The sequence below is a fragment of the Lepisma saccharinum genome, chromosome 12 (genome assembly GCF_977018435.1).
Source record: "Lepisma saccharinum chromosome 12, izLepSacc3.1, whole genome shotgun sequence".
Classification (NCBI taxonomy): Eukaryota; Metazoa; Arthropoda; class Insecta; order Zygentoma; family Lepismatidae; genus Lepisma; species Lepisma saccharinum.
The window spans coordinates 33,059,648-33,084,556 of NC_139240.1; the positions used below are offsets into that span (position 1 = coordinate 33,059,648).

At 40.5% G+C, this 24,909-nt stretch overlaps 1 protein-coding gene across 1 annotated transcript in view; it reads left to right on the forward strand.

Moving 5' to 3' along the window:
- Dscam3 (Down syndrome cell adhesion molecule 3) overlaps positions 1-24,909 on the forward strand; it is an 823,298-nt gene that overhangs the window by 694,722 nt on the left and 103,667 nt on the right. Inside the window, exons 12-13 of the mRNA XM_083132903.1 lie at positions 21,914-22,186; positions 23,752-24,033. Coding sequence (XP_082989029.1) covers positions 21,914-22,186; positions 23,752-24,033 — 555 coding nt within the window. The remainder of the gene's footprint in view (positions 1-21,913; positions 22,187-23,751; positions 24,034-24,909) is intronic.

Sequence of the window (24,909 nt, forward strand, 5' to 3'; positions counted from 1 at the left end):
GTACAAGTGTCGTAACGAGCATCGCGTAATATAACATCTAAGCGCCACACGAAAACTCGGAGGTGAGGCACCTCAATGTGACGTTCTTTCTTACTTATGAACTATAAGGGAGCTTTCAGACCGAAGCGACAATAGCCCATTGAGTCTATAGCAAAACATTCACTGCACATGCCCGAATAACAGACTGAGGCGACACGATGCACGGCATTGAGAAAACAGCCCAGTCCGAGCGACACGTGCAGCTTGCGGTGTCTCTTTTCTGTTCGACGGTCGGATCCGCACATGTCGCTTCGGTCTGAAATCTCCCTCAATAGCCAGAAGTGCGAGAAGATAGCAGTAACATTCGGACCAGAGTTTGTGAGCGTGGGCAACCGCTCGACTGTTTACTCTGTCCCGTCCCAGACGTACGTGAAGCAAGCGAATGAGAACAAGTCATCTGCACAAGTACTGACTTCTGAAGGCTAGACCAATAAACGCGTGAGAGGGGCAGTGAGTGCATGGAGGGAGCACCGCGACAGCACTAGCCGTTTGCAGCAGCGCGCACAGCTTTACTCTGCTACTAGCTTTCTCACCTTCTCTACCGTTATGTGCGGCGTTGCTTCACAGACGTGTGGAACAGCCTGTAGGGAAGTTCCTTCCGTCTACAATGCTAGTCTGAGCCATAGTCGGTTGACCAAGGCAAACTCTTATAGTATAAAAACTATACACTAAAAACGTAACGTTTCCAACCTCTATCAGGGTCTTCTTCAGACGAATATTCACAATAAAATTATGAAAGATACAACCATCATCTTATTTATACACTCCCAGTACAGGTTCCATACACAAAAGAACACGAAGGCACCAGTCCTTATCTTAGGACATTTCCTGTCTGGAATTCCTGAGTGTGGAATCTCCTGACAGGTAATTGACACTACCTGGCAGGTGATTGACAGGTACCTGGTGAGAGTCTGTGCCTTAACAATTCCTCCACTTCTGGACATAGACAGATTCCTTATCTCCAGGACTACTTCCTTCCTCTTTTCTTTCTTCGTTTTTCTTCCTTCTTCTTTCCTCCTTCCTTTCCCTCATTCTTTCCACTCTTTCTAGCACTCCTTTTCCATTCTTTGTTAATTTTCAGCCTCCCATTCCAGTTCATTATTTCTGTTAGAGGGTGGAAACCTTACGTTCTTATGTATATTGTTTATACTATAAAAGTTTGCCTTGGTCAGCTGTCCCAGTATTTTCTTAAGGAAGGACGCACATAGCGGCAGAGAAAGGGGCGATCGAGTGGGCAGAGCGAAGCAGTACATACTGCTGGGAAGGCTGGTAACTGCAATCTCTTTCCCCACCTCCACACAATCCCGTTCCTCTCACGTGTTCATTGGTGGAGCCGCCTCACGTCACTACTTGCCCAGAGACTTGTTTTCGATCGTCTGCCTCAGAGATAACTGGAATAGAGTGTAAGCCCGATATTGTGTTGTCCTACCCTGCGATGTAGCAGGCAATAGCTACAGTAGCACTTTCAGCAATGATAGCGTCTAGTGGGTATAACACGTGCAATACATATAACTTTATCTGGTCATTTTATGACTGACGTGGCAACACTTATGTTGAAAACTAAATTTCCAAACCATACGGCAACGAGAAAAGTAATTCGTTTGTTCCTGAATTCCTTCGCAATTTATACGTTTGGTTTTACTCGTACAATGCACGCGTAAGGCTGTCACGTTCCTTGAAAGGGATTATGCACTACACAACCGCAGTACGTCGACAATCCATCGCGCATTAAGACATCTTTCTCCCCCTTTCACGACACCCTTCATCCCCTTGGGAGGGGAAGAAACTGCTCGGAGAAGCACTCTCGCGAAAATTAAGGAGGAAGCTCTCAAGTATAATTTCATCACGTTCTCAACAGATGTCACCACTGCTCTTACGTATATGAGTTGCCCGCCTATGCTTCCCTGTTGCCGTCGCATGTTGCTCCATCTCGGGCTGAGATGTGGATGTGACGTGCGAGAAGGGTTGCCAGGAGATAACTTCAGAAATAACCAATAATCCAGAACGAGGAAAAAAGAACGGATTGCAGTGGAACTAGATAACATTTTGTGTGTGTTTGATTGATTGATTGAGTTGGTGTTTAAGTTCAATTTATGCACAGTAAGACTAATCGGGACTGGACCTACAGTTTAAAGTGGGATTCGAACCACTATGTGCCTCCACCGGGTATTGAATCCGGGGCGGGACCCCTTGATTACAAAACAACGACGCTACCACTGCGCCATCGGGGAGGCCTGATCCACACGCGGACTCAAATCTGGAGCCTACGCAGGGACGGCGCCAGGTGGGCGCGAGGGGGTGCTTGCGCACCCCTTAATTTTCTTCAACACCCCCTATCCAAAACCTATAGTCTGCCCAAAACATTGCCTCGTACAGTGTCATATTATGCCATGTCGTTGTCATATTGAGGGCCGTTATGTACTGGTGTGAGACTGCTGTTATTTTACAACACGCAAGCATTGAACCTACTCTCAAAGATATTCTGCATTTATTTTCCTGTACTGTCAGCAGTCTATAAATATCAGCAGCCCTTGTCTTTATTTCTTCACAATTGGTTAAGAATTCTTTCTTCTTGTCTTTCAAGTAGTCTGTTTGCGTTTTTCGATAAATGTATGTAGCTCAGTGTCAGTTATTGTTTTCCTTTGAATTGTTGGTACGCGGTTTTGTTGTTCTCCCACGTGTTCTTCCTGTTTTCGTCACATTGGAACAAAACTTCCAGTTGCTTTCGAGTATCATCAGGTCGCTCTCGTAACATCGGTGACGGTAGTTTCCTTGCAATGGAACATTTCCAGAAACGTGAAGCAGTCCAAATAAAGTGAGTTGATAATTACATGAAAGTGACTACATGATTTCGTATTTATTGTGTTATTTTGTTTTTAAAATTGCAGAACTTTAGGTCGCACAGTACCCATTTCATTCTTTTACCCAACGCACACAAACTGAATACAGAAACTGAGCAGTTGTTGTCATCCATACAACATATTTGACATTTGATTAATAAGTTAATGTTGTACCTCAATTGGTTGTAATCAAAAAGATACCGGGTTCGATACCCGGTGGAGGCACACAGTGGTTCGGATCCCACTTTAAACTGTAGGTTCAGTCCCGATTAGCCTATATGTGCATAAAGTGGACTTAAAACAGTGTATGTCAATCTAAAATTGTACATTTCAGTCAAGGTCATTTATGTTAATTATTATAAGAGCGTTGCAGGAACATGGTAACTTCAAACTGAAGGATTTTTTAGAGGGAGTGAGCAACACTATTAGATGAGGGAAAATATATCGACCCATCTCCGTGGAAAAATATCTTGCCGTCTTTGCCTCTCCATGGAAAAATTCCTCCAGTCGTCCATATATGTCACTGGCCTCCCTTGAACAAGTGTTATTTTCAAATATCCAAACGTCGTTGTTGTGCTAAAATGAAGCAAACCGCTCGTATTTTTCACTTTCCTTAGCATATTATCATAGATGCCTACTAAAAGTTGATTGATATATGATATAGGGACAAAAATATTCATGTTCATGTCATGTTTTCTTTATTTTCAATGCCGCACCCCGTAAATTTCATTCCGCATCCCGCAAGATGATTAATCTTGGGATTGAGTCAAACACTCAATGCAATACCAACGTATCCTTAATAAGAGTAAGGAATACATGTTGAGAGCAACCGATAGATCAACATGAAATCGATATGGGACAATATTTTAGGAAAAAAATATTTATCATTCCTTAATATCTTCGGTTATTTCCAAGTCACCTTATTTATTTCCTGCTGAAATCGTCGATAACTCCGAAAACACGAATTTGTAGACAACTGTGTCTAAAGTATCTTGAGTTTTTATCTTTACAGCCTCTCAAAATGTCCTTTAAGTAGAATAGAAGATGATGTAGAACACAACTGTCCTGACTATCATTCCCACAATGCTTTGCAGCACAAACCATGTGTTTACGCAGCCTCTGTCGCTTAATAACCGCACATGGTGTTTGTTTAAGATTTCCTGTGAGGAAACCAAGCTGTACAGAGCTGGAATTATACACGCGACCTGATTTTCTTTTGTTCCTTTTTTCATGGCTAGTTTATTTTCGTTTGAAGTATTCCAAGCCGAGACGCTGACCTCCGGGGAATTCCTCGTAGCTAGGACGACTTTCAGCGTTGCCAGCTGTATGAGAAAGATCCTGAGGCTATAAAAATACAGGTATTGTTTTATCTTCCTATACTGATCGCAAGTCCAACTGACGGCTAACCTACCTTATGTTACGTACGAGTAGCTCTATCTATCCACCATATGAAAAACTCAATATGCTGACCAAGGCAGAAATTTATTTTATTTTAAAACATAAACTAAACGTAACGTTTCAATCTTCTACCAAGGTCTTCATCAGACTCTGTACCAAGTACAAATGTAACCAGGTACAAAAACAGGAAGATATATATACACACAAATCACTCCCTTCCAGACACAAGATTATTCGAAAGTTGTTTCTGGAACATTCCAGCAGGTGGCCTTTATCCAGGAGGATAGACTAGACATAAACAGAAAGAAGAAAAGTGGCAGGAGAGAAGAGGAAGAGAAAGAAAAAGAGAGGTGGTTTGGAATAAGGAGTATGGGGAAGACCACAGAAAAGATATGCAAAGTGCTTAGGAAAGCGGGCATTAAAACTTACAGGAAGGGAAGGAGAAGAAGCATCTTAAAAATAGTGAAGAATGCAAAGAAGGAAAAGGAAAACAGAGAAGAGGAAGAAGAAGGGATTATCTACGAAGTAAAGTGTAAAGAATATCAGAGTGTGTACATAGGAGAAACGGAAAAGAGGCTGAAAGACAGGTTGAAGCAACATAGGGATGATGTACGACTTAAGAGAGAGAGAAATGTGATATTTAAACACAGGAGAGAAACAGGATATGACATAGAGTGAGATGAGGCTAAACAGTTAGGAAAGGAGAAGAGAATATTAGTGAGAAAATGGAAGGAGGCCAAGGAAATAGAGAAGAAGACACAATGAACTGGAATGGGGGACTCAAGATAAACAAAGAATGGAAGAAGGTGTTAGAGTGGAAAGGACAAGAGCGAAAGAGGCGAGAAGAAGGAAGAGGAATGAAGAAAGAAAGGAAAAAGAGAGTGAGATAAAGAGTCCAACCACTTTCCAGATGAAAGAAAATGTTTAGCTAAATCCCCTGTCAGGTGAAAGTACAGTTGACAAGGGAAGGTCACCTGTTGGAATGTTCCAGAAATAACTTTCTAATAATCTTGTGTCTGGAGGGGAGTGATTTTTATGTATATATATCTTCCTGTTTTGTACTTTGTCCCATTTGTACTTGGTACAGAGTCTGATGAAGTCCTTGCTAGAAGGTTGAAACGTTAAGTTTAGTTTATATTTCAAAATAAAATAAATTCTGCCTTGGTCAGCATATTGAGTTTTTAATATCATGCAAACAAGGTTTAATGGTGTTATAACTATCCACCAATCGCCTTGTGTTCCTCGATGAGTGTCAGCAATCTCAGTTGCGAAGTAAAAGATGTAGGGGTAGCATCGCTCTCCCGTTACAACGTTGACAAGCGTACGTCTGTTCTTGTCAGTTGTTTTGGAGCGGGTTGTTTATACAGTTTGGGTGTTTTTTGTACTAATTTTATATGCTTTGTGTACTATTGTACAACTTTTTATCCAGTAACAGCGCTGATCAGCCCTCTCTGTGCCCCGTTTTAGAGTATGTTTGGTAACATGCTGTGTATCCGACTCTCATTTGTTTCGTCCCGCCAGGAACTTTCGGTTTCTTGTGACTCAAAAATGCCCGATGTCAGTCGAAGAGAATTCAACTGATCGCTGATTCATTGTTTCCTAGGCGCCAGTTGGAATTGTGAGCGGTGTAGCATAGAGTGTCTTACATGCAAAACTGCCCTAAGAGAAATGCCCATATGTACTCGTACTGTTTCTCCTGCCCTACTAGACATTTACTCGTTCTACAAACTTGTTACCATTCAAGGTGTTTATGATTGACTCAAGTAATCAGGCACAATAAGTGAGGATGAGCTGAGGTAATACAAGACATGCCCAGACGTAAGATTCGCTGTAATGAAAAGATTAGTTCCAAAGGCTTTGAATTTAAATTTAAATTTTTGGGTGCGTCAGCACTAAGGTTATTTTGCACCCGTCACGTTACACGTGGTCCAGCCCCTTACCATAACTAAAATAACATTTACAACACCATAAGCCTTGTTTCCATGATTATGAAAAACTGAATATGCTGACCAAGGCAGTAATTTATTTTATTAAAAACATAAACTAAAACGTAACGTTTCAACCTTCTAGCAAGGTCTTCATCAGACTCTGTATCAAGTACAAAAGTAACAAGATACACAAAAAGGGCATTATATATACACACAAACATTACTCCCTCCAGACTATTAGAAAGTTGTTAGGAACTTTCTAGCAGGTGGCTTTCACTTTCCAACTGAACTTTCACCTAAAAGGCTAAACATAATTACTTTCATATAGAATGTGAAGAGATATTCATATAGAATATCTCACGCTCTTTTTCCTTCATTTTTCTGGAACGGGGGACTGAAGTTAAACAAAGAATGGAAGAAGGTGTTAGAAAGAGTGGAAAGGACAAGAGAGAAAGAGGAGAGGAGAAGGGAGAAAAATTAAGGAAAAAGAGCTTGATATTTTCTATATGAATATCTCTTCACATTCTATATGAAAGTAATTATGTTTAGCCTTTTAGGTGAAAGTTCAGTTGGAAAGTGAAAGCCACCTGCTAGAAAGTTCCTAACAACTTTCTAATAGTCTGGAGGGAGTAATGTTTGTGTATATATAATGCCCTTTTTGTGTATCTTGTTACTTTTGTACTTGATACAGAGTCTGATGAAGACCTTGCTAGAAGGTTGAAACGTTACGTTTTAGTTTATGTTTTTAATAAAATAAATTACTGCCTTGGTCAGCATATTTAGTTTTTCATAAAATAACATAACTGTAATGTCGTGTTACTAAAATATTAAAACATTCTGACTTCGATTAAAAGCTGAGGCTGTAAAGGGACACTCAGCACACATAAAGACAAAGAAAACAGGACAACACACAGACTTATACTGGCCATAGGGTCAGACGCCAGAGCCTCGTTAGTCTGCAAAATGCAGTACAGGATGTACTACGTGGAAGGATCACCCCTTACACCGCAGTTCCAAATGCCTGTAAATGTATTTTGTACAAAGTGCGTTCATTGGAAAATCGGATTTCTTTCTTTATAGAGTAGCTATTTATTGCAAACATCGAAATAATTACGAGTATATTATCGCTGTTCAACATAGTCCCCTTCTAGTTCAATACACTTACGCCAGCACTTGAGAAGCTTATGGATACCGCAGGAATTTTTTTTTTTCGGACGGGTGCGCATCCACTCATGCACCGCCGACCGAACCTCATTGGTGTCTCGGAAATGCCTTCCACTAAACGCATCCTTCAGTAGACCGAAAGCTAGGAAATCGGACGACGTGAAGTCGGGCGAGTACGGAGGGTGCAGGTTGGACTCAACCCTCAGCTCCTCAATTGTCTGCACTGTTGTGACCTGGCATTGTCATGGAGAAGGCACGCACACACTTTTCCGAACCTTAGCTCGTCTTGAATGATATCATGGGCTGATCCAACATTAATGCCCAATAGTTGTGCCACCTTCTTGACTGTGACGCGTCGGTTTTCACGTATCGCGGCTGCAATGTTGTGTTCCGTGATCCTCCAGACTAGCGACACCGTTCTTGAACTTCTCAGTCCATTCATAGACTTGTGTACGACTCTTGCACCAGTCACTGTACTGAATTCTCATCAGATGATGAATCTCTAGCCCTCGCTAAACAAAAATCTCACAACACTTTGCTGCTCTTGCTTGGTGCAGTGTTGCAAGGTCGCCGCCATCTTGTTGAACTCTTTCTCAAGTTCCCATGCGTACCTCTGGCGTGCAAACTCCATCTCTTGGTAGCTCAATATCAGACCCGTACCCCGGGGTGGGGCCATGTCCCGCCCCTCAAACTATGAAATATGAAATATTTAAATGCGAACATATAAGAACACTACGGACGCAAATTTGTAAAAATTTCGATTTTGTCCTTGCATAAATGAATGTGTGTGTTGTGTAGAGAGACAGGCTCCAGAAGTCTGCAGTCTCCAATATTGGGAAGGAACAGTTCATTTCTTTTAATTCTTGTTCCGACATTTTTCCAAGCAGTCGTGATACAAAAGTGTATTTTCGTTGTTATCGCACACTTAGACATGTTCTTTATTACAACAATAATTGCTAATACGTATCACTTAATTCATAAATATATTATTTTCCAAACATAGAATTGTCGTGGCTTTTCAATGGCACTGGTATAAAAATATGTAACAAAATTTGAAAGCATTGTTAATTTGCGAAACACAGTACTATTCGAATACTTCTGATAATTGAATGCAAATAATAAGCACTGAGCTGTAACAGCATTTGTCTGCGAGCCACTGTGTTGCTGAGTGTTAGGTTGGTTGAGTTGGGGGGGGGGTTATCGGTGGGTTGATTTTTTCCCCTTACTTTAGACCATAAAATTGCAACTCTAGAATTGTACATTTATCTCTAGCTATACTATTACCATAGCCTTGTTTGTCACATCTAATACTTCAACAGCATTTTACCGACCACCGTGGCAGAGTCGTTAACACAGCGCGCTACAATGACAGAAGTCACAGGTTAGAATCCCGGCCTGCGCATGTATGTCCTTTGTGTGTTCCTTATCAATTTCATTATATAATCACTCATTCTCATCGCCGCGATTATACATGCGACGTAAAATAACCTAACTCAATCAACCCCACAGCATATCGGATCTTCTCTTTGTTCCATATTTTCGGATCTGCCCCTCCCCTACACACAATGATATCTGTCATACGCGCTATTTTTAATACAACCTGAACGGCCCTTGTAAAAATAAACCCGTTTTATGAAAGGGAACCTAGAGTGTGCCAAACTTTTGAATCGACCCTCGTATATAAAATTTACAATCTCTGATGCATGTGTACATCATAATCAGATTCTCGCATCGGAACTGATCCAACTTTTTTTCACCAAGAGACCGTGGGATGTGATGACGATTTACCCTAACAAGTATACACTTGCTCGTTGGTTTCTCCCAGCCTGTGCCTACCTGATAAGCGATCGTCCCAGTAAATTAGTTTATTCATGAGAACAGATCAAAAGACCTGTTCATACGGTTCAATCCTGGGATGAAGCATATTGATGGAGTGATACACAGAGAAGATAACCACTCTAACCCCGCTCTCAGGTTGTCGCTGTGGAGAGGGGAGTTTATTATTGAAGGTGGTCACTTGATGGGTCGTAAACGAGCTCGTTGGGATATAAACATGGGATGGTTCTTTCCTCCATATTTACGAAAAAAACTATTTCTGTTCGGCTCATATTTATTTCATGTCCTTAGATTTTAAGCAGCCTGGTGTTTTCAAGTTTAATTAGGTTACCTATAAGGTTTTTTTTAATGAAGTGCAACCAATTTTTGTGGCGTCCGGTTCACGTTCAAGTTTGGATTAAGTCCATTTTGTCCACTAGCATAGGCGTACGCATCCTCTGATTACGGGTGGGGGCAAAAGCCTTGATGAAAGTACAAACGTACAAAGAAAACACCTCATTTCATCTGACTCTTTTATTGTATTGATGGATATGGAACAGGGGCGTGTATAGAGTGTGTCTAGACCCGCCGAAAATCATTGTATTAGGAGAATTCAAACTTTCGTGGCACTAATGTTCCTTGCCCCCTCTCTGTGGTTCAGAAACTAATTTACAAACAAACATGGTTTCGTATAGCAGATTCAAAACAACTACACATAATGTAGTAATTTCAAACAATGAGAGCCATTAGGGGGGCCACTTAATGCTAAGCCTTGTCTATCAAGAGAAAGTAAACTGTCCTTGCCCCAGCCTCAGTTTTGCCACCCATTCGCAGCTACTCATTTCCAATCCAATGTATGAGCAATTTATTTTGAATACATACAGGCAACACAACAAACGAATAAAGTGTGTGGGAGTGTTAATAACAAGAAATTTGCTAGAAAACGAGGATTGGTAGTTCAATTACTTAGGAAATAAGGCACCACCTCCCTAGTTGCTTGGAACTTTCGTCGCTTGCTTGGAACATTTATTCCCAAACTATGAGTAAGTTTCATTTTAAAAATCATTACTTTTAAACTAACATTTGAATGAACACGCAAAGACTATCTTCAAAGGATTCGATCCCGACAGCCATAAGATTCAAATCCAGAGAAATACCAGGAGGCCTTCCCGGTGGCGCAGTGGTAGCGTCGTCGCCTTGTAATCAATACCCGGTGGAGGCACAAGTGGTTTGGTCCCACTTCAAGCTGTAGGTCCAGTCTCGATTTGCCTTCCGATGCATAAAGTGAACTTAAAGTACCAAATCAATCAATCAACCAGAGAAGTACCCACAACATACCACTAACTTAAATTTTACAATTTCACAACGCAACGTTACATGCACACTTAACCATTAACACTTTCGCAAACAATAATTACGTCTTCCATCTATACCTTAACCTTCGAGCGGGCGCGCCTGCGCAAATTTACGCCAAAAGTAATTTTCTTTAATTTTCTTGTGTTTCCTTTGAATTTGTCGACCTATGCTTTTTATGTATTCCTCAAAGAGGTATTTTGTGTTGAATATTAGCAGTCATTGTTACTAATCCATATGTTATACTCTGTCAATTGTTGTTTATTTCAGATCAGAACACTGTGTCGTAAAGTTTGCGCTTCGCGCCTGCTCCTGTTCTGTAATTGTTTCGTCCCGTCATTGTTGAAAATGAGTCGACAAAACGTAGATGTGAGCGAAATTCAGCGTATCCTTCAAGTTTCTTCTGATGAAGAGGGATCACAAGAATTGGACAGTGATAGTGACTTAAGTGACGAATATATAGAAGTCAATCAATATGACAGTGAATCATTTAGTATCATTCATTATGAGAAAGGATTTTTATAATATAAACGTAAATTTTTTGGGTCTACATTTATTTATATCATATCTGAAATAAATATAAATGAAACATATTGAAATACAAGTTAGAATGCTGAAAAAAAAATACTTGTAACATTTAGGTTTTCAGCAGGAATATCTGTCGTAAAAAGTACGACATGCGCCTGCTGATGAAAAGCGTGGTGCGATATATATATGTAATAAATTACGTACTGTATTTTTTTATTTTTTTCAGCATTCTAACTTGTATTTCAGTGTTTCATTTATATTAACCTCAGATATGATATAAATAAATGTAGACCCAAAAAAATTTACGTTTATATTATAAAAATCCTTGCTCATAATGAATGATACTAAATGACGTAAAAAATGCGTCACGCGCCCGCTGGTGACACGATTATGAACGCGCTCGCTATCCTGACGCATTCCAGGAACTACCCTTCCTGGAGATTCCAGAATAGCTCCTTCTTATTGAAGTCATTCCAATACACTTCTTCCTCTCAACTATAACCACCCACTATTAATAAATCAAACGTTATCTTATTTTCTACATAGCTTTCACATACTCAAAATTCTCTTTACATGCATTATTACTCTACACATGTACGTATCTTGCCAAATGCATAACCATTTTATGCTTATTGTATTTGCAAACCGGTTCTGTCCAGGACTGCCAAACAGCCCCAGTACTTGATCCTGCAGAATTTCTGCTCCAGACACCTGTAGAATCAAGATAACTTGTCAAATTTAAACAATAAAGCAAAGAGAAGAGAAAGAGGGAACCGACATTCATGTATAAGACGTCCTGTTCTTTTTAGACACCAGGGCATAAGCGCATACCCTCAAATGCATGTGGGATAGGATTGCAAAACATTGTTGACTTGTAGGTAATTTGTCTGACAGTTATGGAATTTCCACTTATTCCTGCTATGGTTGAATTTATGTTTATTCTTTTTGCATTTGTTGGAACCAAGTTGTCATTTATTATACTACAATTTGCACCTATGTCTACAAGTACTTTACAAGGTTTCCTATTTACTGTTGCTTCTAGAAAACTAAGATTATTCTGTTTAATTATGGGAACTCTATGCAAACTTTTCCCTTGACGACCGTTCCCACGTTCATAGGGTTTCAATAGTTTAAAGAGGCATTAGGTGATTGTTGTTCCGATGAACCAGTCTGATTGTAATATACTTGTTTATTTCCTGTTGATTATTTGAGCTAGTTAGAGGTTCTTTTATGGGAGGCTGGGTTACTATGTTTTGCAATCCTATCTGATTTGTTGATGCAACTAGACCTTGGGTATATTTAAGCGCCGCTAATTCCCTAACTTCCCTTTACGCTTGCTCTTCCAAAAGGGTTTGTTTTCTTTGTAAGTTGTTGATGAACCGTAGAAGTTCATCCACCGAATTAAAATTCCTGTCGGAAGCTACTTGAAGGTACTGCGTACGTAGTCCCCTCACAATGTAATAAATTACATGTTCTATTGATGCTTTGGGCAGATATTTCTGGATCAAGGCATGCTTACGCAAGATGTAAGCTTGCGGGGTTTCCTGAATTTGTTGGACTTGTTCCTTTAAGAAATCCTCAACCTGGAGAGGTTGACCAATGTCCCTAAAAGTGTTGGCAATTTCTGTTTTGAGCGTTTGATACTCCTTATTTGCATAATCTGGTTGAGATTTTATTCCCGTTATTAAATCTAAAGCGATTCCAGTGAAGAATAAAGGCAAGAAATCTTTTCTTTTTGCAGGGGTCCAAGTTAATGCATCCGCCATATTTTCAAAAGTTGTGAAAAATTGATCAACTTCTAAGGGTTTTGCCCCTGAAAACTTTTCAGGTTGAATAAAATTTTGTATGTTCAATGCCATGACTTCAGTATTGTTGACAACGGTGGAAGGAATAATGGCAACACAGTCCGTGGAATGTGCAGTGTTGGTGGAAAACTGCTGTATGTATCGCGACCTTGCCCTGGTGACTGGACGAGACGGTGAAATCGGAACCGTTTGTTCCGCCAGCTGTTGAATCCTCGTTAAAGATAAGTCGAATTCGTGTTCATTTTTCCTTAGCATTCCTAACCCGCGTTCTGAAGCACATATTTCCTATAAGGAACTCGCACCTACTACTAAAAGTTACAAAAAAGACGGCGTCTCCAACCATGTTTCCCCCTTCCCTTATTTTATTATTTTAGTACCGGAATTTAATTATAGGTTTAAAATAAAGGGACTAGCGAGAGGTTGTGTAACAAGGCTCAGACCTTTATAAGTTCGAAGTGACGCCTCCGTCCTCCAGGTACATACCTGCGCTCTGTCTTCCTCGATGTTTACTCGCACAAACCAAATCCAAAACTGATCCCGAAATTCCCTTCCGATCTTCTCAGATCGGTTCGGTTGCTTCGCTATACAAATTCCAATACCTGTCGATTCAGATCCGTTTGTCAGGCTGGTACCTTTTCACGGATGAGACAAGTAATGGAATTTGTAAGGTCTGCATTCCAAACCGACGAGCACATCCTGTCTCCGTAATGTTTCGTTTTCAAGTACACCTGATTTTTACCTACAAGTCAACAATAGAGTGTGTCTAGACCCTCCGAAAATCAAGCTGAGCATTGTTCTACGTTTCGCCCCCCTTTTTTCAATTGTTCTTTAATTTGAATTAACACACATTTTCGGCCCTTTCTATCTTACTCGCCTCACTGACATCAGAAGTACAGTAGAAGCATTCGTAGAATTGATTGGATAATAAACCTTTTCTCGAGCAAGGCCTCATCTCCAGGAAGCTATCAACTCGCGGCAAGCCATGGCACCTAGCGACCTGTTGAGTGAGATGAGTCAAGGCAAAATGGATAATAAACCTTTTCCTGCTCCCACAAAAATAGGCAATACTTAGGCTGGAGAGTTCAATGAACTAACCGATCTCTAATTACGCACTGGTAATGATCAGGCTGGAAAGTTCATACAAACTAACCGATCACTGATCAGTTTCTTTGTATTCTTTGATTTTTTTTTTTTTGCGAGTGTTGACCCTTTGAGAGGGTTATGCCCTCACTTCGGTAAGTGATTTCATTCTAAGTGATGTGTCTTTCATCATTTTGGAGGGTTTAAGTGCTTTTTATATTGCATGGTCCTTTTCTTATTAAGATTGGTGATTCGTATGTGTTTACTTACTTTTGGGCGTGGTTGAGAAGAATGTAAATATGGATTTCGATATTTGGAGTCGGAGTATTGTTGGTAGGTACTGCTTAGGCTGTAGTGGTGGGTTAAATATGGCATGATAACTGCGATGGATGATATATATCGTACTCGTGTTTCTGTGGGTCTAGCTCATCTAGATAACATGAATACATGGTGAGCAGGTGTTGTAATGGTGTATAAATATGTGTAGGTGCTGCATCATGTCGGATATCAAGATGAATGGTATTCCAGAATACCGGGTTTTCGGATATCACGGCTTTGTTTATGTATCGTTGGCGAAGGCTCTCGACGTGATACAAAATAGTCGGGAAGGAAATTCTGTCATACAGTAATACTGTGGGATAAGGTAATTTAATCCGGAAAGCCAATCTAAATGTGTGCCGTTCAAATATTTCCAGTTGGTCGTAGAAGGAGAGAGAAGCGTCCATCCAAGCAATATGCCCGTGAGTGATGGCTGGGCGCAAGAACATTTTGTAGGTGGTTAGGACTGTTGTCGGGTGTAATCCCCAAGATGTACCCACCAGTTTCCATAATAGGTTTAGGCGGTTCTTTACCTTCTTCTTTATCCTTTCTAAGTGTGGACGCCAGGTCAGTTTTTCATCTATGGTAACGCCAAGGTATGTTACGTGATTTGAAGGTAAGATGCGTCTCCCCTCTATTTTAATCTCCAACAGTTTGGGGTTTCGGTGTACTTTGGAGCGACAGTGGGGAGGTAGGAAAACTACTGCCTGAGTTTTTGCAGAGTTTATCGATAGTTTCCATTGATTGCACCAGCTAATAAAGGAGTCTACGGCCTTTTGGAGTGTTTTATTAATGGATTGAACTGTTTTTCCAAGAGTTAGGAAAGCAGTGTCATCTGCAAATTGGAATACGTGTGTGTTGTTATCCATGGTCGGCATATCTGTTACATACATTAAATATAACAGCGGCGACAAAACAGACCCCTGCGGGACTCCTGTGTGCAAGAAGATTGGATAGGATGTTGCCGAGTTCAGAGAGATGTATGCCATGCGTACTGCCAGGAACGAATGGATAAGGCGAATGTAGCATTGTGGAAGTTGGAATTTGTGGAGTTTATATATTAATCCCGAATGCCATACTTTGTCAAACGCCTTTTCGAAATCGAATAAAAGAAGACACGATGGCGAGGACTTGTTATAATGGTTTGTTATAGTTGTTATCAATCTCAGAAGTTGGTCGTTGAGGCTGATGGATGGTCGGAAGCCTGCTTGATGTGCAGGAAGGAGCTTCTTGGATGAAAGGTGTTGGTGCAATCTGCGTACAAGTACTTTTTCAAAGATTTTGCTGAGGGTCGATGTGAGCTGTATTTGTCTGTAAGAGGATACTTCGTGAACAGGTTTCCCGGATTTGGCGAACAGCAGCATTTTGGAAACTTTCCATTCTGTCGGGAAGTAGCCTGTTTGTAGTATATAGGTTTATATGGTGGCTAGGATTAGCAGAAAGGTTCTTGGAGCCTCTCTGACGAGTCGGTAGGTTACCGAGTCGAAGCCTGGAGCAGTGTTCCTTTTCCGAGATATGGCGCATGCGATGTCTTCTGGTGTTATAGGTGAGGTTAGAGGTTCGTTTTCATCCATACTATGGTCATTGTTAGGTTTGAGACACGTTTTACTGTACGTGATAGGGTTGTTTTGTGTACTGGTTCAGTTTGTGGTGTGAAGATATCTTGGAAGTGGTGTGCAAAGGCGTTTGCTTTCTCTTGGTCGTCGTCTACAAATTTCTCATCGACTATAATGGGATATGTAGTTCTTGACCTTTTCCCTGTGAGTTTGTTAAATTGCTGCCAGTATTTGGATGGATGGGATGTATCAGCCAGTGTATTGCACGTTTTTATCCAATTCCTTCTTTTATGTGCAATGATATAGTTTCGTACCGTGCGGAGGAGTTGTCTTTGATGCCGTAACGCTTCAGGATTTCTTGTTACAACATACTCTCGGAAGGCATGCCTGGAGGCTGAAATCAGTTTCAGATAGTTCGGCGGTAATTTTGGTTTACATAGATTGATGGTTTGAAGTGGGATGGTACTTTTCGCAGCTTCAGTTAAGGCAGAAGTGAGTAATGGGACTACATCATCCAGATCCATATCGTTTGTTGGCGTATCTGCGTTTTGCATGGCGTTTTCGATTGCATTACGATATTTTTCCCAGTCTGCTTGATCGTAGGAGTACCTTGTTATGAGAAACGGTTTGTGAGGAGTTGGTGCAGGTGCGTCAACTGTAAAGATTATAGGTGCGTGATCGCTACCAATGGGTTCAAGTACATCCACGTTGCTATTTGTAAGGAGGGAAGTCGATGTAAGTACAACATCTCGAGGAGTACTGCTGATTGGTCTAGATCAGTGTTCCGCAACCTTTTTTTACTCACGGCACACCCCAGACGGGCCTAGACTCAACACGGCACACCAAAATGTCTGTCCCCTCAAAATCATATGAATCTTAATATAATTACGAAATATTACGTCGTTATGTAATCAATTATTATTGTCATTGTTATTATTATTATAAAACATGAATAGACTTATGCATTTATTAAAAATTTATTAACTTTAATTCACTGTAGAAAATACACATTTCTAATACGAATTTTAAAGTAAATAACTCTACTCATACCTTCAATGTGATACTGCTTAGCTGCACACAGACGGCTGCTTCGTGGCGGAATCGTTGACAAAGCAAGCCTCATTTCTTCATCGATGGATTTGAGTCTCTCTCTCCTTGATGTTTTAATTGCAACCAACGTCGAGAAGCCCAGTTCACACAAATAAGTAGTTGAAAATGGTAATAACACATTAACTGCCATCTCGGAGATATCCAGGTATTCACTGTTTATTGACAACCAAAATGTATCCAAAGGCACTTCGAAAAATTTTAATTTCAATATTCTGTCTGCTTTCAAATCTGCCAGTTCCTCTTGTAAGCGTAAATTTTTCGTAAGATATTTCGAATCCATACTGAATGGATCATGAACCCAGTCAAAAATCTTCAACGGTCTCTCCAAAATATTTTTTGAAAGTCTGCTGCAAGAGTACTAAATGTTTTTTTTTAATTAAGTCCATCAACACCTTGTTATCGTCAGCAAGGGGCCATACAGTTTGGAACATCTCACACCATCCATTTTCAATTGCCTGTATCCACAGGTTCATCTTATTAATAAATCCTTGAATCTTATCCATATTAGTCAGAATATTTTCGTTTCTACCTTGCATTTTTCTGTTTAGTTCATTCAAGTGTACGCAAATATCGGAAAGATATGCCAACTTAGATACCAATTAATCATCTGCAAATAAATCCGCATACTCATGCCCCTCAATAATCAAAAATGAAAGTACCTCCTCTTTAAGTTCAAACATTCGCGTTAACACTTTACCTCGAGATAACCATCGTACTTCTGTATGTAGCAGAAGTGTAGTGCGCTCTGATCCCATTTCTTGACACAATACGTTAAAAAGCCGCATATTTAGGGGCCGCGATTTGATGAAGCTCACGACTTTTACTACTTCGTCCATCACAATTTTCAGAGGAGATGGCAAAGACTTAGCAACAATGGCTTCGCGGTGAATGATACAATGGTCGGTTCGTAAGTTAGGATTTACATCGCGTACTTTACCCACGAATCCTTTCACTCGGCCTGTCATAGAAGCGGCTCCGTCTGTACAAACTCTAACGCAGTCCTCCCATGTTGATTCATTACGGACCACATATTCATTAGTCCTACGAAATATTTCTTCTCGCTCGGGTAGTTCTTTGCAAAAAAAGAAATTACTTGCAATTACATCCCCATCAACATACCTTACGTAGGAAAGAAGTTGTGCGTGACCGCCAATATCGGTGGACTCGTCGATCTGAAGTGAGAACTTTCGACTGCTTTTTATTTTCTCCTTCATAATGTCTTCGATGTCACTAACTCGGCGGCTGATTGTATCAGCATAGAGCGGAATTTTTGAAATTTCAGTAGCAGCTTCTGAACCCAGGACTATTTTTACCATTTCTTTACACGCGGACATTAACAACATTTCTGCTATTGTGTGTGGTTTTTTGGCCTTTGCGATAAGTTTCGGCTACCTTATAGCTAGCTACCTGTACTTTTTGCGAAACACATACCGACGTAGTCATGAGCGTCACTTGTTTTTTTATTTTGTTCCAACAACCGACGAAAATAATTTACATCTTTACTTAACAAAGAGGAATGTTTTGTTGACAAATGTAGTTTTAATTTGCTGGGAACCATAGCAGCATTACTGAGTTTTTAACCACACACAACACACTCAGGGATTGGGCATGTTTTGTTACCACACACAAAAAAAAACCTTAAGATAAATAGTTATCACTATATTGCCGGTGAACTACTTTGTTACTTTCGATGGTTTCACTACTTGCACTCGAGGATGGACCACTCCGTACAAGGAACATATCCATATCGAAAAAAGAAAATAGTAAGACTGGTGTAGCAATCCAATATTCGCACTACTGCAGAGCACAGCTGTGATAGAACTGATCTGAAATACTGTAATTGTTGTCTGACAATGTGTGGGTCCTTCGGCGAAGGAAAAGAGCAATAAAGTTTAAGAAGCTCAGACAAACAGACACAAAACAGCCAGCCGTACACAAAAGATGCAGTGTTACAAAGAACTCGTTTGAATAGCTCTATTGTATGATTGGTGCGGGCCGCTAAAAGGCTTGCTAAATGTCTTACGCGGCTTTCTATGCGGTGAACACAAAGCTTGCTGCCTGTAATCCATCAAACCCGCCCAATATTACAGGCGAGAATACATATAAGATGATCAAACTATAACAATATTGAGTAAATAAATTAAATTTAATTTCTATGAAAATATAACAGTTATCAGCAAGAATAAACAAGCACCTTCTTACTTAAAATCCACAATTAATTTCTTAAAATATTCCAATAGTAGGTAAAAGTTCGCGTCACACCTTTCACCTTGTGACGGCACACTAGTGTGCCGCGGCACACCGGTTGCGGAACACTGGTCTAGATGGTTTCGGAAGTTGGTGGAAATGGCAATTTTGGCAGTTGACTATAGTTTGGTGAAATTGTCGCTTTTCGGCTTGTGGTCGACTATGGAGATTTATGTCGGCCATGATTATGTAATGCTTGTAGCTGTTTTCAATGTAATTGATAAAGTTGTATGGTATAGGATGTCCAGGCCGAACATAGATGATTGCTAGGGTAATGCTTCTGTGCCTCAGATATATTGTTGCTATGCTGTATTCCGGCAGGTTAAAATGCTGTGGTAATGTGTGTTCTCTATGAGGATATGATTTTCGAAAGCCAATTGCAGTCCTTCCATTTACACGTTGAGATTCCGTTGGCCCATCATGTCGAATCACAGTATATCCGCTGATCTTGGGTTTGAGTTTTGGCGTTAAGAATGCTTCGTTGAGGGCGAAAGCTGATATATTCTTTTCCTGCAAAACAGTTTCAAATAAGCTTTTGTGTTTTGTTAATGAGCGAATATTTAAAAAGAGAAAATAATAATCCATGAGTTTTTTTTAGTACTTTTACTTGGTACCATTAATGGTGGACATACAACTTATTATCGCGAGATGTAGTATTTTTACTAGCCTAATTGTTGTTTTATTCTGTTATTCTAGCATATTTTGTATGTACATCGAAACACACTATTTTTATTTCAAATTATAGTCAAAGAAATTGGCTAGTTTTAAACTTGAATTTAAGTAAATAAACAATTTTACACTCAGGTGGATAGTGGTGCCACCTATCGTTGTTTAAAATATTTTTTCCGCGTTTTGAACTTTTTCTTGCATTACACAGATATGTGTACTTTGTTTCAGCTCCACGGTTCTTGTTTATCCAGAAATTTCCAGCATTTATAAGTTAAGACTTTCCTGTGGGAAAAGTAGGGAAGAGAAATCAGAGTTTGGAGGCAAAAGTCGGAGCGAAAAGTTTGCCCAAGGCACACCAACGCCACCTACCGTTGCAAACTTTCCTCAAGTCGCTTGTTTCTTGACGCTGTGTTTCCTGTCGCCCCGAGACTGTAGAGGAAGAATCGATGTTCTTTCACCCGTGGGGGAAGCGTGGTTTCCCTCATTTCCGCCGGGAGCGCTGCGGTCGTCGTTGTGGGATTCCCCGCAGGGTCGTTTCGCGCCATTTTCTCCGAGACTCGTGGCGCCATCTCTTGACCACTAGAGAACTGTTCTTGCTGCATGTTCAGCGGGTGAAAAGAAGAAAAAGTGTGTGGTTCTGAATTTAGACGTCATAAACGTACCGTGACGTTTTATTTTTATTCCGTGCATGATGTGAGATGCATGAATTCTAAAGAGCGCCGTTTTGTCTCGAAATACGTTGAAGAATCTTTGAAGAGCTTCTGATACGGTAGACCATAGGACCAACACGGCTAATCTAATGTTCATGCTGCCCCCCTGAGATTTCTGGAAAGAGTTAATGTAATTCGAATGCTGAAATTTTAGATATTTTTTATAACAAAAGTATTGTTTTCTGTGACTTACAGGCCGTACGTTATAATTATTTGAAGTAGAGTATATTTTCAACTCATTATCTAACTATAAAAAACAGCTTTTGTCCTGCATGAATTAATGTTAAGTATAAAGTTATGCAAATTGTATATAGATATACAGAATATGAAAATGTATGTAATTAAAAAAAAAACATAAGTTATAGTAGTAATAGTAACGTAATAATAATAATATTAATAATAATAATAACAACAACAATAAAAACCATACCATAATAGCCTAATAGCAGTAATAATATTATTAATAATAATAATGTTCATGTGACTCTGCCCACCGTGAGAAAAATCCTACGGTCCCCCTTGCGGATGCTGTTGATGATTTTTTCTAGTGTTAACTTACGATATATCAAGAACTGACAGGAATGGTAAGATAAAGTTTAGTTGTCCGATCGAATTTATCAGCGACAGATTATCAGGGAGAGACAAGATAAAAATTGCAGATATATATATATATATATATATGTCATGTCATCAGTCATTCTCACCGTCGCGATGAGCCAATAGTGGCAGAAAAGCGACGCTAAATAACAAAAACCATGGATTTCTGACAAGAGTTTCCTTCCTATGTGTTAGTTCTTATTATTATTATATTGGTCGTAACTACACAGTTACATATAATGTAAGGTCCAGAAATTTTAATATAGTAGCTACGTTGAGTGGTATGGCTTTGTCACACACACTATATTCCTATGCGTAAGATGACTGCACAGCTGTCACTGGAATAACCAATAGAATTTCTCAGAAATCATGTATAATTCTTGACATCATTCTTAGAGTGGACAAAGCCCGACCCTGTGGCCGAGTGGTTAGCACATCGCGCTGCGACGCCAAGGGTCCCGGGTTCGAATCCCGGTCGGGCTTGGTTGTTTGTGAATGTCCATTCATTAATTTCATCATTTCATCACTCATCCCCATCTTCGCAAATTAGCCAAGAGGCACAAAACGCGAAGTAAAATAAACTAAATCAAATCAAATCAAATTAGAGTGGACAAAGTATAGTTAAGATATTTTTTTTTTATTTTAGCTTTCAATTCCTTCAAGAAAACCCCTAGTTCTCTTTCGTAATCGAATTCTTAATTGTGTGTGCATTATTGTATATTATACAAAACAATAAGATTCTTTTCCTTCCCGCAGGTCCGCCATACATTCGCCCAGTCTCCACTCTGACGGCCGTGGCCGGAACTGACGTCACTCTGCTCTGTCCGTATTCTGGATATCCGGTCAGCGCCATCCGTTGGGAGCGGCACGGGCAGGAACTACCGCTAGACCTCCGGCACAGGGTGTACGAGAACGGCTCGTTCGTCATTGAGCGTGTGGACGGGGCCCACGACGGTGGAGCCTACCTCTGCTCTGTCACTGGAAGAAACGGCGAATTAGTGCGGCGCGAAATGATTGTGGAGGTCAAGAGTAAGTATGAACAGTGGCGTATTAACGATCTTGTTTCGAGGGTATAAAAATCATAGCAATTGACCAGGTCTGTCAGACACGAAGTAGCACTACCACTCAGTTTTTTCTCGAGATTATACCTCACAAGGTTTATCCTGGTACCGCTCCCGTCACTCCGTAGTCTGTCGTCTGCTGAAAGACAGCAACCAACACGTTAGTGTTTCCACCCAATGAGAGGAGCGCTGGAGACAGCACGTGCTTTGTTCTCTGCCAGTCAGAGCACGCAGTTTCCTTTGGGAGGGAAATTTAAACGCTTCCTTGCCACATGCACAACGAAGGGGAGGCGAAGACAGGAGAGAGAGAGAGAGAGAGAGAGAGAGAGAGAGAGAGAGTTTTCTCTCCCTCGTTCCCTCTCTCTCTCTCTCTCTCTCTCTCTCTCTCTCATTTCCTTCTTTCATCTCTCTCTCTCTCTCTTCTATTTCTCTCTCATTTCCTTCTTTCTCTTTTTCTTCTTGGTTCCTCTTTCCCATTTCCTTCTCTCTTATTTTACTCTATTTTCCTCCTTTCTCTTCCTCTCTTTCCCCATCTGTCTCAGAGAGAGAAAGAAATAATGAAAGCCCTCTCTGTCTCTCTCTCATTTATTTATTTCTTCTCTCTTACTATCTCTCTCACTCTCTTCCTTTCTCTGTTCTTACCTTTTCTCTTCCTTTCTTCCCCCCTCTCTCTCTTTCTCTGAGATAGAGAAAAATGGAAATGGAATCAACCCCCACTCTCTCTCCCTTACTTTATCTTTCTCCTTCTTTATTTCCCTTCCTTTCTTCCCCCCTCACACTGTTTCTCTCTCTTGACACTCAGATAATATATATTTTATGTGGAGAGAGGAATATAATTTTCCGTCTAAGTCTAATGGCTTCAATGGCTCATTGATATTGTTTGCTTGCCCTTTCGAAGGACTCTTGCAACAGCACGGTCAGTCACCATGTTTTCAAGAAACATACACTTGGCAACAATGTCCGCAGACGACAGATCATTTCTTGAGAAGCTGTTCCAGGAAAAAAAAACTTCTGGGTTATAATATTGTAATTTTGAACACTCATTGAAATCATGTTTTACATCTTTTAGTATTTATTTTAAACAAAAAGTGTTATTCAGCTTCTGCTGTTGTTACTGACTTCATAATGGACCTGGCCTGTCAGACCCAGCATGATATTTTTTGTAGTCATATATCTGGAAATGTGAGTAAATATATAGTTATCTGAATTCCGGATATAATATTAATTTTCGTAATTGGTCATTCTTTATCTTGGTGAAATTGAGCAAGAGTAATGAACTAATTACTTAATCTGTATTAGAATAGATATTCTGTGGGTCATCTCAAAGAAGAAATCTCCCAGATGTGATTATTTGCATTCAAGTAATGTACGACGTAATTTTTCCCCCCTAACTAGTACTAATTTACTGGTGATAGTCCTACTGCATCTTATGGTAACAAATTTGTTTCATTGTTTATCGCCGCACCGTGCACAACACTCCAGAAAAAATGACTTGGGGGAGAGAACGTAACTTTCTGTTTTTATGTTTCACAGGACCGCCGGTGATGGAGCACTTCTCGTTTTCCCCGAATCTCCAAGAGGGTGGCCGAACGCAAATCACCTGCAGCATCACCTCCGGGGATCTCCCCATCCACTTCTCCTGGCTCAAGGACGGGAATCGACTTCCGCCTTCGCTGAAGGTCGAAGAGAAGATTGAGGAGTTCTTCAGCATGCTGGTGTTCAAGCTCATCACGGCGCAGCACAGCGGGCAGTACACGTGCGTCGCCAGCAACTCTGCGGCTACCGTCAATCACACTGCTCAGCTGCTGGTCAAAGGTACAGAGCCCTTCCATAACTACTTCCACACTAACGACAACTAGGTATTGGGACTCTAACGATAATTGCTACAGCCGTAATGCATATTTTGTGTGAACCGATTTCGTTGGCTTCTAGCAAAACAATCACTAGAGTGTAACCTCTGTTTAACACTTTTCAGGAAAGCCGGTAACGTAAAATTGGGGTACTACTGTATATAAAAACTATGTTAACCTAGAAACTTCAAATAAAATGTTTGAAAACAGAAACGTATGATAAATTATAAAATGTTAAAGATTAGTTTTGTACTCTCTTCTTTATTTTGGCAAATTTGGCATTGATATTTCTAACAAGGACAGGCCACGGCTTGGGAAATTGATTTTCGGATGAGACTTCGTGTAGTGATAGGGAACTCTAAAACTATTGAATGCCTAGGTGCTTACGTGCACTAACCAGTAATTTACGAAAAAAGGACTTCAAAGTTTCAGAGTTTCCCATTCGGCAAAGAAATTGAACTGCAAAGTGTGCTGTTTGCCCGGTGGTAGCGGATCAGCTTCACGCGCCGAAAGTTCTGGGTTCGTTTCCCGTTCGATTTCACCTACTTTTCAATTAACTAGGACAACTATCTTTTTTAAAGTAAAGTGCTCCCCTGTGCTTTGCACAACGCCATGAAGACATATAGGGGGAGTGGAGTTAGAGCCTCACACTTTCTTGATCACGGCCGAAGGTGGGAGTGATGTGATCAGCACCACGCCGGCCGCCTTTACCTCGTAGAGTTTCCTCCAGGTACCCACATTATACGACGCTCGATGGGCGTCGGAGCCGAGTGAACAGGTGGACAAATCCCCGTTCTCCCCCACCGAGGATCGAACATGGGTATCTCGCATGGTAGTCAGA